The following is a 13,887-nucleotide window of genomic DNA, read 5'->3' as shown; positions in this document are numbered from 1 at the left end:
CTAATTGTGTACCATTTCATGTTGTGTTGTCACCTTTTAATAGTCTGAAAAAAAAAATGGTCTCTACAATGAATTATAACAAAGTAATTTCCCCCTTTCCCTCCTTACTCCAGGTGATCCGAGCCTTCACAGACTTCCTGGCCTTCATGGTCTTATTTAACTACATCATCCCAGTGTCTATGTACGTGACGGTAGAGATGCAAAAATTCCTGGGCTCCTATTTCATCACCTGGGATGAGGAAATGTTCGACGAGGAGCTGGGAGAGGGGGCTCAGGTCAACACCTCGGACCTGAACGAGGAGCTGGGACAGGTACATGAGACGCAGACGTTAGCAAACAGTATCTGCATGTAAACTATTTAAAGACACACTCTTATCCTACCCTCTTCCTTCCCTCCCAGGTGGAGTATGTGTTCACTGATAAGACAGGCACTCTCACGGAGAACAACATGGAGTTTATTGAGTGCTGCGTAGATGGGAACGTCTACATCCCACATGCCATCTGCAACGGCCAAATCCTCAGCGCTGCTTCCAGTATAGACATGATTGACTCCTCGCCTGGAGGATACAGGAGAGTAAGTGTGTGTGTGTGTGTGTGTGACAAAGTAAACAGGCTTCTTAATCCAGCCTGAATAGACTCTTGGCTGAGCTAACTCAAATAGAGATGGAGAGTAAAGAAAAAGCTTCACATATTTGAGTTTAAAGTGAGTAAGACGCTTGTAGATTAACTAACATGTCACATTTTCAGGCAGGAGTACAAACAAATGTCTGTTTTGCTGATAAACACAGAAGGGATGCGGCGTGCACATCCATTTTATAACCTCTTTGTAAACCGTAAGCGTTTGCTGTGTCTTACACGGAGAAGAAATCCTCTGGTGCACAGAAAAGTGATGAGCCTTGCATTTCTGCCTGTAGCAACAGTGATTTGTTTAGATTTAATAGGAGGAGAATTGTGTAGTCAGCACGAGCAGCAGAAGCCACCACAGATGACCAGAGAGAGAGAAAAGAGCGCCCTGCGAAAATTAAAATTACAAAACTAGGGCCAACAGGGTGGGTGGAGGGGGTCTGGAGGACGGGCTTGGGCTGACAGCCCAGGGGCACAGCGGAGCTCAAGGATGGGGTCTCGGGCGGACGGCCCGGGGGCAAGGCAGAGTTCAAAAAGGGGAACTCGGGCGGACGGCCCGGGGGCAAGGCAGAGTCCAAGGTGGGGCAAAGGCCACAGCGGGCGAACTCAGTGGGCCGAGCATGAGGGCGAAGGCAGTGGCAGGAAGAGTCAGGGGGCCGGGCCCGAGGGCGAGGACCGCGGCACTCAGGGGGCCGGGCTCGAGGGCGAAGACCGCGGCTCTCAGGGGGCCGGGCTCGAGGGCGAAGACCGCGGCTCTCAGGGGGCCGGGCTCGAGAGCGAAGACCGCGGCTCTCAGGGGGCTGGGCTCAAGGGACGAAGACCAGACAGCTCCGGAGGCCGGGCAGGAAGGCGCTGACGGGACAGCGCCGGAGGCCGGGCAGGACCCGGTGTCGGCCGGACAGGAACCGGAGCTGGTGGGACAGGCCTCGGCTGGATCCCCCACGGAAGAGGACCAGGAGTTGGCAGGACCCCCGGCAGGAGAGCAGTCAGCGGGACCCCCAACGGGACAGGACACGGGATTGGCAGGACCCCCGGCAGAAGCGCAGTCGGCGGGACCCCCAACGGGACAGGACATAGGGTTGGCAGGACCCCCGGCAGGAGAGTAGTCGACGGGACCCCCAACGGGACAAGACATGGAGTTGGCAGGACCCCCAGCGGAACCTCCAACGGCACTTCAGTAGGGACTTGAATTGGGACAGGAACTTGAGTTGGGACTGGAGAGGGAACTCGAGAGGGAACTCGAGAGGGGACTGGAGAGGGGACTCGAGAGGGGGCTCGAGAGTGGACTCGAGAGGGGACTCGAGAGGGGACTTGAGAGGGAACTCGAGAGATCACTTGAGAGGGGACTCGAGAGGAAACTGGAGAGGGGACTTGAGAAGAAACTGGAGAGGGGACTCGAGAGGGAACTTGAGATGGGACTAGAGTTGGGATTTGAGAAGGGACTAGAGAAGTGACTAGAGGTGGGACTAGAGAAGGGACTAGATAAGTGACCTGAGGAGGGACTAGGGAAGGGACTTGGGAAGGGACTAGAGGGGGAATTCGAGAAGAGACTAGAGAGGGGACCAGAGAAGGGACTAGAGAAGGGACTTGAGTTAGGACTCGAGAAAATACTAGAGAAGGGACCAGAGATGGGACTATGGCTGCTGGGGCCAGAACTATGTCTGGAACCATGGCTGCTGGGGCCAGAACTATGTCTGGAACCATGGCTGCTGGGGCCAGAACTAAGTCTGGAACCATGGCTGCTGGGGCCAGAACTTGGGCCGGAACCATGGATCTTTGGGCTCGGGCTGCTAACCTGGCCTTGCGACTCTTTCCTTTAGGAGCCGTTTGGAGGCTCCTAAAATTACCTACCCCACCTTTAATATATATATATATACTGTATATATTATTTATTTTTTATGCATGCTACGTAGGTAACATTAAGCTGTCTTTGGCTCTTTTCTGCTGTAACAATGTAACTTTCCCCTCTGGTGTTTCTGATTTGCAATTTTATATTTCTTTTTAATGATGCATCTTGGACTGAAGCCTTGGATTCCTAAAAGTAAAAAAGCTGCAGAGGATTACTGTTTAATGTACGGCTTTGTGTCTGCAGGAACACGAGGATCTGTTTTTCCGGGCGCTGTGTCTGTGTCACACAGTGCAGGTGAAGGAGGAGGAGACGGTGGAGAGCATCAAGAGGGGCATCCACCAGGGCCGGCCCACCTCCTTCTACATCTCCTCCTCTCCGGATGAGGTGGCGTTGGTGGAGGGAATGAAAAGGTAAACACACTAAAACCATCTGCTTCACACGTTTTCAAAGCTATTTCTGGTCAGGATGTGACCCGAGGCACATGTACAGTAAGACACGCGGTGCAACATGTCAAATCACAGTTTGTTGATCTGCCCTATTGCTTTCACAGATGTAGTAAGTGTATGAGCTGTGATCAGGTTACACTCAATGCGTCACAACACCTTTGAATGTGAGTAAAGTGTATATTGATACTCAGATCTAAATGAATAATTTCTCCCTTTCCCCTCACTCTCGTTGCCAGGCTGGGTTACACCTATCTGAGACTGAAAGACAACTACATGGAGATCCTGAACAAAGACGATGAGATTGAAAGGTTGGTCCTTTAAAGGTCTGCTGTGGTGACACCGCTGGAGATGAAGTGGGAGTAATTCATTTGATGGAGTTGTGGTCATACATCAGCCGCCTGGAGAGAAAGGGCTCTCAGATTGTGTTACATGTTCAACAGAGCTCACAGAAAAGAAACTACAACCATAAAAGAGTGAGCAGACGGTTGTTTTTAGGAACTGCTCAATCAGATCAAAATGCTCCGACTGATGTTGAAGAATGAAAGGCAGCGAGATCCCATTAGAGAGTGGTTTTTGTGGAAAGTGTGTTTTGATCCATAGGGAGTGCTCATGTAAGCAGCTCTCTCTCCATCACTCTCTGCAGTGGCCTGTCAATACTGAGCTATTTTAAGGAAGCAGGGGAGCTGAGAGGGGAGAGGGCCGAGGGGTGGGTGGGTGAGGGGGGGGGGGGGGGGCACCCAGCAGATGCGAAGACTTTGGCAAAAGGTTACATTCTCACATGTGCTGTTTTTAAGCAATTAAAATGAAATGTACATTTTTTGGACCTTTTATACAAACTGGGCTAGACATGTTTTAAACAGCAGGGTCATGCGATGTGCTTTAAAGGGAGATAAAGGTACAGCAAAGGTAAAAGAGTTATAATTAAAAGTATAAAACAGGGTTCTTACGGTCATTAAAAACCTGGAAAAGTCATGGAAATTCAAAATGCTAATTCCAGGCCCTGGAAAAGTTATGGAAAACAATATTTTTCCCAAAGTTTTGGAAAAGTCATGGAAATGTAACTAAAGTTGCATAAAATATAATGTATATGTTATCTAATCGCCGAAATAGTAATACTATAATGATAATACATACTGTATGGTATAGTAATGAAACGTAAAATGGCATTTAACTGTTGAGGTGTTTTGCTGGTGAGAGATTTTAGTTGCTTTAGCGTGTAGGAGCTAGTAAGCCTACTATTTGATTTGTTTTGGATAGGCACAACATGTTTCATATGCAGACCTTATTTTCCTGTTCCATGTTAAAATAAACCATTTTCAGTGGTACCGCTGAGAAAGAGTCATTTATTTGGTCATGGAAAATTAGCTAAAGGTCATGGAGAAGTCATGGAAAAGTCATTGAAAATCATTGGTGAAAAAGTGTATGAACCCTGATAAAAGTACAGGCAAGTGAAACAAGATTGCAAAGTAAACAATTGCAGTTAAAATAGGAATCATAAAAAAAAGACCACAGAAAATCCTCCTACATTTAGAACCACAATTAAATAAGATTGAATAAATACGATTTTTGTGTCCAAAAAAGTTACCTAAATGACATGTAAACTGAGGAACAAACAAATCATAGAGAGTAGGAACTTACCAAAAATGTACAACCTGTTAAAAAGGCCCTGGTCCAATTCACAAAAAAAGGATAGTGTGCGAGGACATCAAAGCTGCCCTGAAGTGGATTTATCCAATTCTATTCACAAGACCTTGAAGAAACAAAAAAAGAAGATGAATACAAATCTGAAAAGATATCACAAAGGTAACAAAGAGTACCCATTTCATGCCAACACTGTCTCTCCTTCAGGTTTGAGCTGCTCCATGTGTTGAACTTTGACTCTGTCAGGAGGAGAATGAGCGTCATAGTCAAGTCCAGCGCAGGTAAAATACACTCTTTCTACTTACATTTTATAAATCCATGATTGGATACTTGATTTCTTTTGCAGTTATTTGAACCTGTGTTTTGTGTTGGTTGTATCTCAGGAGAATACCTGCTGTTTTGTAAGGGGGCAGACTCGTCCATTTTTCCCCGAATCGTGTCTGGGAAGGTGGAGCAGGTGAAAGCCCGGGTGGAGCTGAATGCTGTCGTAAGTGCACAGTTTAACCAATACAGTATATAATGAGATTTACGACACATTGTTTCAGGCCTAGTTATTCAGGGTGTCCGCAGGGTCTTAAAAAGTATTAAAAGTTGATAAATCAATTTAGCGAAAATTAAGACTATTACAAATATTAAACGGCATTTTCCAAGGTATTACATTTTGTAGCTTGTTTTCAATAAGTGTATCAATTGTCCAAATAGGTTGTATTCTACAGTCTGCCTGAATGTAATCATTGCGTAGGTGTGTAGTGTGATTCTGTGTAGTTTATTTATGGCATCCCGTTGGGTTTGACGTCATCTGAACAGGACATCGCACGCTCACTGACTGATTGCGCTCGAAGGTCCGTTTACGCCGGTTGTTAAACAACATCGTTATGGGGAAATGCAAGTTTGCGTCCAAATGGTTGGAAGATAAGGAGGAAGGACAATCAATACTATATATAGCAGTGGCGAGCCGTGAGTTTTATACCTAGGCCATTTATATAAACACCTATCATGACAGGGCACCCACAGCCAAGTAGCGATTACAAATGAATTAAGTCGGCACGGCGGCCCACATTGAAAATGACTTAGGCCTACCTTTGATGATCAAATCACTCAAACACAAAGTCCATCCTCCTGTCATTTTGGATGAAGCACTTGATGGCGGGTCATTCAGCTGATCCTTTGCCACTCCAGTTTATCATTGTAACTCAATCTTGAAAATGACTCGGTTAATAATTTCGCAACGATGTCATCACTATCACTGAAGTGAGCCATCATGAACGAACTTATGCTAATCATAAATCTATCGATCATAAATCTATCGATTAGATTTATGATTCAAAAATAGTAAAAGTAGGATAGACATGTGGATATTATCCGGCTGAACACAACGTGCATTTATCTAACAGGTTCGTTTTCCACAGACCTTATTTCGAGCTATTTTCCAAAACCCTATGGAGAAATCCCGTTGCTTTCTGTCGAGGGAATCCGAGCGCAGCTTACTTCCGGGTTTTAGGACGTGTCACTGCACCACTTGCATAGACCTCACAGCGGGCGGAACTTGTCATAAAGTCCGCGAAAATAAAGCCCGCCCATTTAGAGGGAAGATATGATTGGTCAATTGTACTGTCATTTGACATTACTCTCTCATTGTTTTACTATAGCGGGCCCTCTGTGAATGTAGAGAGGGACCAACAAGCCCTCCCGTCTTCACATAACTCGCAGAGACGGCATTTAACCCTTCACATTCCAACAGAAACTGAACAGGCAGATTCGAAGGATTTATTTCTTTGGAAATATTATTTTAAATACAATTAAATCAAGTTATTTTGGGTAAAACTAATGAAAAATGTAACAACAACAACAACAACAACAACAAAAAAGATTTTTTTTTTTTTTTTTAATGTTTTCAAATATTATTTTTTAGAATATCTTAGGCCCTCACAGAGGGCCTAGAGGGCCCTGACGGCTCGCCACTGGTATATAGTCAATGTGAGGTGAAGTGTGTCACCAAGGTAACCGGTTAGAACTCAAAGTGGCGATGAGGTCTTAAAATGTATGGAAAGGGTCTTAAAAAAGGTCTTGAAAGGTATTACATTTGACTTCAGGATTCCTGCATATACCCTGTTATTAGAATCAGAATCAACCTTTATTAGTCCCACAGCGGGGACATTTACAGTGTTACAGCAAAAGTGGCATAGCAGGTAAAATACATGCAATATTAAAAAAGAAAAGCACATTTTATTATCAGAATCAGAAACAGTTTTATTACCAGGTAGGTTTACACATACGAGGAATTTGACTTGACGTCATGGTGCGTACATAAAACATGAATTAAAAACACAGGTGGGGAACTAGAAACAAATGTTAAAAATAATAAAAAATACAATAAAAATATAGTAACATATAACAGTATTTACATTGCAATGGAATGGAAGGAAAAAAGGAATAAAATATGATTATTATTAATAAAGTCCAAATAAAGACAAATAAGTAAACACAACCATGGCTAAACAATTAGTAGCATCAATTTAAGTAAAACTAAGTGACATAAATGACAAAATAAAGTAGTTAAAGGTCATGAATGCATCCTTATATAAAGACCCTGCATCTTTTTCTTATTCTCTGAAACGCAGGAGGGTCTGCGGACTCTGTGTGTCGCCTATCGAAGGCTCTCAGAGTCCGACTACCAGGAGGCGTGTCTTCACCTGAACGAAGCCAAGCTGGCCCTGCAGGACAGGGAGCAGAGGCTGGCGCAGGCCTATGACATCATCGAGAGGGACTTTGTGCTTCTGGGCGCTACAGCAGTGGAGGACAGGTTGGTCGCCAGAGAGAAAAGGAGAGGGAGGGGGGAGAGAGATGGAAATAGAGGGAGAGGAGGGGGAAGATTTAAAAACAGTGCAGCAGCAGGGGAACAGAAGGGGAAGATTAATGAGTCATGAAGCCGTCTTCAAAGTATAGTAATGACTCATGAGGGCGAAAAAAGATCAAGGCAGTGTTGAATGTAGACGCGTTTCGGCTCTTACAAGGTAGACTTCAGGGTAGTGTTCCCTAGCTCAGGGGTTCCCAAACTTTGCCATGCCAAGGACCCCATATAGCATTATCGTCTGGCGGGGACCCCCCTGTTGCAATTTTTCTTTTAAATAATCAGTACATTATGATGGATAATATGACAAATTAATCATACAGATTAATACATTTTCTTAATATATATTTGTATTAATAATTAATAATCAGTTATTCTTCTAAAATGTTTTGTATTTATCTTTTGTTTGTCATTTATTACATTCATTGTGTCTTCTGTTATAAACATTCTTAACACAATATTAAACAGTAATATCAACAGTAAACATATTTTTAAAGCATTTTTAAAGTGATTTCTGTCTTTATAATATTATATAATTTTGAACAGTAATATGAACAATTAACATATATTTTTAGCATTTTTGAAAGCTACTTATGCCTTAATAATATTATATATAATATTCAACAGTAATATTAACAATAAACATATTTATATTCATATATATAAACATCAATATTTGCTACATCCATGCTCTCATCCAGCTGCAGAGCGAAATATTCACTAGCTCTCACTTGCTCCAAAAGCTGAGCAGATACTCAGCTTCACTCTTAGTAGCGGCAGCTCGATTCTGATTGGCTTGAAGGGCGGTCGTGTGATTTAAAAAAATATATTATATATATATATGAATAAGTAAAAAATATTAAAAGATTGGCATCAAAGGACACATAGATTGATAGATATGCAGTTATTAATAAAATCCAAAAAAAAAATGTAACTTAAAAAAAAAAAAAAAAATCCCCTTTCCCTCAAACTTTGCATGACCCCCTTGGCGCCCCCTGGCGGCCCCCCGGGGGGTCGGGGCCCCCACTTTGAAAAACACTGCTCGAGCTGATCGATCAGCTGCCTGACAGTTTGACTCCCCCGTAGATACACTGTTGATGGGCAGGAACAGGGGTGGTCGTGCATCAATGAGTTATCACCAGTTTGTAATTAATTGATTGAGGTTCTGATGACCTTCCCCACTGGAGGCTGCTGAAATACTTATTGACTTATTGACGCGCAGGCTCCAGGAGAAAGCAGCAGACACCATCGAGTCACTGCACAAGGCTGGGATGAAGGTTTGGGTCCTGACAGGCGACAAGATGGAGACGGCGGCGGCTACATGCTACGCCAGCAAGCTGTTCCGCCGCAGCACCCAGATCCTGGAGCTGACCAAGAAACGCACGGAGGAGCAGAGTCTGCACGACGTCCTGTTCGAGCTAAACAGGACTGTTCTCAGACAACGCTCTATTTCTGGGTAAGTAATAAAGCATGTTTATATATCTACAGAGCTGTTTTTCTACTTTTTGAACATTTAAAAACATTGGAATGTTGTAAAACATATCCATCACAAATGTAAGGCTTTGACAATGCTTAAATGACTTGGTCATGTTAACAGTCTTAAACCCAAAGGTATTCAATTTACAAAAAACAAGAAAAAAAACATTTAAGAAACTGGAAACATCCAACTTTCTAACCACAACCGTAAGAAATTAATAATGTGCATACACTTATCACATAATCACAAATCATATTTCCTTTAACACCTGGACAAAACAGGGGAATATCTGCAGATGGATCTATGATGTGTTGTGTGAAAAATCTCCCTGTTGTTCAGCCTGTGATATTCTCTCCCAGGTTGTCAATGGACTGCCTGGACTTCGGTCTGATCATCGACGGGGCCACGCTGTCTGCAATCCTGAAGGCGAACCAGGAGGGCGCCGGCTGTGGAAACTACAAAGAGATCTTTCTGGAGATCTCTCGCAACTGTAGCGCCGTGCTCTGCTGCCGCATGGCGCCGCTGCAGAAAGCCCAGGTGAGAGCGCTGCACTTCAGTATACAAATATCACCTAAATGAAAAACAGTGGTAATGACTGAAGTTTTTTCCTCAGATTGTGAAGCTAATTAAAGCTTCCAAGGAGCATCCCATAACCCTCGCTATTGGAGATGGTGCCAACGATGTCAGCATGATCCTGGAAGCACATGTGGGCATCGGTGAGCTCATTTTAACACTGTTCTAAGGAGTGCTGCTTCTATTAGAGAGCAAGATGATTTCTATTTTCTATTTATGTTTTTTGACACACACAAACATTATGCATCTCATTAAAGATTTGTTTTTACTCATTTCATTGGAACAGTAAAACTTTAATAATTATAATTAGTATACTTAAACATAATTCAGTTAATAAAACATGTATACAATAGATATATGGTTGGATGTTCTGCTTGTGTACTGAAAACAATCACATATTTGTTTATTTTGGCCTATATTTAGTTGGGTTTTGGGCGGTTAGTTGGGATCTCTTCTCTATTTTTAGAAAATGCCTAAGTTAGATTCCTGCTCATATTCTATGTTGTTTTTTATGTAACCACCCTCCTTTTTTCCTCAAGGCATCATGGGTAAAGAAGGCCGACAGGCGGCGAGGAACAGTGACTACGCCATCCCGAAGTTCAAACACCTGAAGAAGATGCTGCTTGTTCACGGCCACTACTACTACATCCGGATTGCAGAGCTCGTTCAGTACTTCTTCTACAAGGTACGCGCTCCACACCGGCTCTCACACTTTAATCACTTTATCGTAATTCCCAGTGAGACACTGAGTTACAAAGAGCCAGATTTTGCAGCTACTCTGACAGATTACTGGATTCATGAATCCCCGGTGTGACGTTCTCTCCTGGATCCACGGCTGTGATGATCGTGTGGGCGGCGGCTTCACAGCGAGCAGCGCTCTGCCAACTGATTCATTTTTTCTTTGGCAGGCCGGCTCTCTGCGGCCCACTCAGTCAGCTTATAGCACACAATCTCTGCAGAAACAGAAATGTGTAGATACTAGCATTTTTAGATTCTTTAAATCTCCTCACGTGTACTTGTCACAAGCTTATCACTCTCTCTGTGTGTTGTTGTTTTTCCCTCTTCTTAAATCTTTCCAGAATGTATGCTTCATCTTCCCTCAGTTCCTCTACCAGTTCTTCTGTGGGTTCTCCCAGCAGGTAAGTACTTTAGTTAGGGCTACACTCAGTGTCATGATTTAAACTAGTTTCACACAGAAATGAATGCTTTTTAAATGTGAACTTTTAAAGCTGCAATAATTAGTGTCGCTTGTTGAAAAACCTACAGAGAATTATCACCCTACTCTGCAGTTCCCTGACGGCTTTACTAAATATTTTCCTCTTCTTTCTTTTGATTTTACGGCCCACAAACTCCATTCTCATCAGCTCAGTTCAGTTTATTCACCAAACCGACATAATCGAGACATGTGCCCCCTAATAAGCTTTCTAAAATGTGAGCATTTGGGCCCAGAAATCAAAAAGTTAGTATTTAAAAAGTTATGTTTAATAAGACATTACGTAGATTTTAGTGCATTTACAGTAACACTTACGGCCCGTCCACACAGCGGCGTGCATTGAAGCTTGCCGGAAGGCGTGTCTGAAACTCGACCAACAACCAATCACATGAATCTCCCGCCCCTGACACACAAGCAGCGGTTTGATTGGCTAGAGCTTGTACTGGCATATGGTTCAATTGGCTGACGCTTCTGCCGAGGCTTCAAAAGTTTAACATTGCTCAACTTTTGCAGCGAGCCACGCCAGCAACGCTCCGCGTCAATTCCCACAATGCAGTTCGGCGAAAAGTGACGTCACCCCATTCAAAGTGAATGGTGAAGCTTTCAACGCACGCCGCTGTGTGGACGGGCCGTTACAACCTACACTACAAAGCCCCTAAGACCAACCAGAGACCACAAGTTAATGGTCCCAGGAATCAATGTAGAATGGCATTGATAAGAGGATCTGATAGATCGATTAAATCTCAACAATTAAAAAAAGCGTATTCTGAAACCCTCCTTTAGTTCCAGATGTCTGATACCGCCTGTATTCCTGTATTTATTTTAATGATTATATGGTCTTCCTCCTCCACAGCCTCTGTACGACACGGCGTATTTGACGTTGTACAACATCAGCTTCACCTCGCTCCCCATCCTCCTCTACAGCCTGGTGGAGCAACACGTCACCATGGATACGCTAAAGAGGGACCCCTCCTTGTACAGGTCGGCATAAAAAAAGCCACTATGTATACTTTTTCTGTAACTTTTCTGAGGTTTTTTGCATTTGCTCATCCGTTCTTTTTCCTGCCTGTGTTTTCTTTAGGGACATAGCGAAGAACTCGCTCCTCCGATGGCCCGTCTTCCTCTACTGGACGTGCCTGGGTCTGTTTGACGCTGTTATCTTCTTCTTTGGTGCCTACTTCCTGTTTGACAACACCACCTTTACTAGCAACGGCCAGGTGAGCCTCTCTCTCCATGTCAACAGAGGCAGTGAGATATATCATTTAGTGGAAACGAGTAGAAAACACAGTCATGAGTTATTTTGGCACTTTGTGGGGTGTTCCAGGGAAATTAAAAGAGAATAATGGACACAAAGTCAGTGCTTCATCCATCTCCATTGGATTGTCATGACAGAGGAGTTAAGTGTTGCAAGATGACTCGTGTTTTTTGTTTATTGTGGATAGGGCTGCTCAATTAATCGTATTTTAATCGCAATTACGATTTTGGCTTGCAACGATTATGAAAACAGCATAATCGAAATAAAACGATTTTTTTTTTTTTTTTTTTTTTAAAACATTTATTTTTTTATTGGTTTTTCAATTGAAATTATACTTTAAAGTTCAGGGTAATCAACTGTTAAAAACATACTACACATTTATTTTTTCAATAAATGTAAGTTTTCAAAGTAAATGGATAATCGTTTTTAATAATCGTGATATCAATTATTGACCCAAATAATCGAGATTATGATTTTTGCCATAATCAAGCAGCCCTAATTGTGGATGTGTAACAGTAAGGTTTCTGTCCCAGGCCCATCTGTAGGTCAGCAACATTGGATCTCCATTCATATCGACTACGCAATAGCATCTGTCTCTGTATTGTTAATTTGTATCATGTCAACTGTTTTTTGATTGCCTTTGGTCCTGTTTTTTAAGTTGATTCTCTTTTCTTCCCCCCTCCTTCTCTCTGCTTCCTCTCTCTTTATTTTGCTTCTTCTCTTTACTCTTCTTCTTCTACCTGTTCTTCTTCCTCCTCAGCTTATGACCACCAACACACAGATGGTAAGCCTGTCTCCCTCCCTGTCAGCTCTCTCTGTCTTTCACGCTTTTCTAGTTCCTGTCGTACTGTTTAAGCTTTCAGTTTGACCGTTTCATCCAATTTCATCCCTTCTCACTTCGCATCATCCATGCACTTTCATTTGAATGTGTAGTTTTCTAGTGCTCCATTATTCCCCTAATCTCTGTAAAGCCCTGAATCCTACACAGTACCTGATCTTAACAACCTCCACTGACATAGTAGAAACCTTAGATGCTCCCCCACGTTTTCCTTGTGTTTCCTTGTGATAGCAAATGTGCTGTAGATCAAGATCCTACATCTGTTTGTTGTTCTGTGTTTGTTTGTATGTCCATGTATTTGTGATTTGGGGTTTATTTAAATCACTGCTCAATCATCCAGGGCTTGGCTGCACTTTTCATTCGGTACTATTTGTGTCTACGGGTGACAAACAAACCATAATAAAGCAGCTTTAAAAACGGAAATTCTCAGAAATGGATTAATGAATGAAGGAGTTTTCTAGCGAATATAGGTACCAACAAACAGCTGTGGTTATTACATAAATTCCCAGCTTTCTCCGTCTTGATCTCTCTCCCCCGCCTTTCATTTCCTCCCTCTCAATGCTCATCCCATCTGCTCGCTCCGGATGTCTGCTTAAACCTTTTCTAGGATTTCAGCAGGTAGATTTAGATGCAAAGACGTGAAGTGAAAATACTCTCAGTATTTTGGCACAGAAGCTTAAAGGTGGGGTAGGTCATTTTGGAGAAACCAGCTCGAGTGCGCTAGAATTTGAAAATACACAACCGGAACAAATCTGCCACTTCCTTACAGAGCCCCTCCTCCAACACATTGGAACGCGCACATGACCAATGAGGGCACGAGATAAGTTTGTGCACAGATGGAAGGCTGACAGGCAGGTAGGCCATCCAGTTACTTTAGCCGGGCCGGCTCAGATGATTGGTCGTGCTTTTTACAGGCTTCCACAGATGACATTTTTTTAATGGATTTTTTGTCAAAGCACTTCAGATATTCATTGCTATCGGATGTTAAGAGCATTCCATGGAATATAGCAAAAAGTGTATCTCGAGCCGGTTTCTCAAACTTACCTACCCCACCTTTAAAAGAGTACCCTTTCTAAAACATCACCTCTCACTGGTTTGTGCTCATATATGCACTGTAAAT

General features: G+C 43.0%; 1 protein-coding gene across 1 annotated transcript in view; it reads left to right on the top strand.

Annotated features, from left to right (window-relative positions):
* Window positions 1–13,887, top strand: part of LOC117544587 (probable phospholipid-transporting ATPase IH) — a 47,255-nt gene that overhangs the window by 26,327 nt on the left and 7,041 nt on the right. The window contains 14 exon segments of the mRNA XM_034213773.1: window positions 114–311; window positions 401–574; window positions 2,717–2,883; window positions 3,156–3,227; window positions 4,768–4,841; window positions 4,944–5,047; window positions 7,182–7,363; window positions 8,634–8,867; window positions 9,248–9,425; window positions 9,502–9,604; window positions 10,001–10,146; window positions 10,541–10,600; window positions 11,528–11,655; window positions 11,756–11,891. Of these exon segments, the coding sequence (XP_034069664.1) occupies window positions 114–311; window positions 401–574; window positions 2,717–2,883; window positions 3,156–3,227; window positions 4,768–4,841; window positions 4,944–5,047; window positions 7,182–7,363; window positions 8,634–8,867; window positions 9,248–9,425; window positions 9,502–9,604; window positions 10,001–10,146; window positions 10,541–10,600; window positions 11,528–11,655; window positions 11,756–11,891 (1,956 nt within the window).

The sequence above is a fragment of the Gymnodraco acuticeps genome, unplaced genomic scaffold, assembly GCF_902827175.1.
Source record: "Gymnodraco acuticeps unplaced genomic scaffold, fGymAcu1.1, whole genome shotgun sequence".
NCBI lineage: Eukaryota > Metazoa > Chordata > Actinopteri > Perciformes > Bathydraconidae > Gymnodraco > Gymnodraco acuticeps.
Note: the sequence above shows the minus strand (reverse complement) of the source record. Positions and strands in the feature narration are given on the sequence as shown.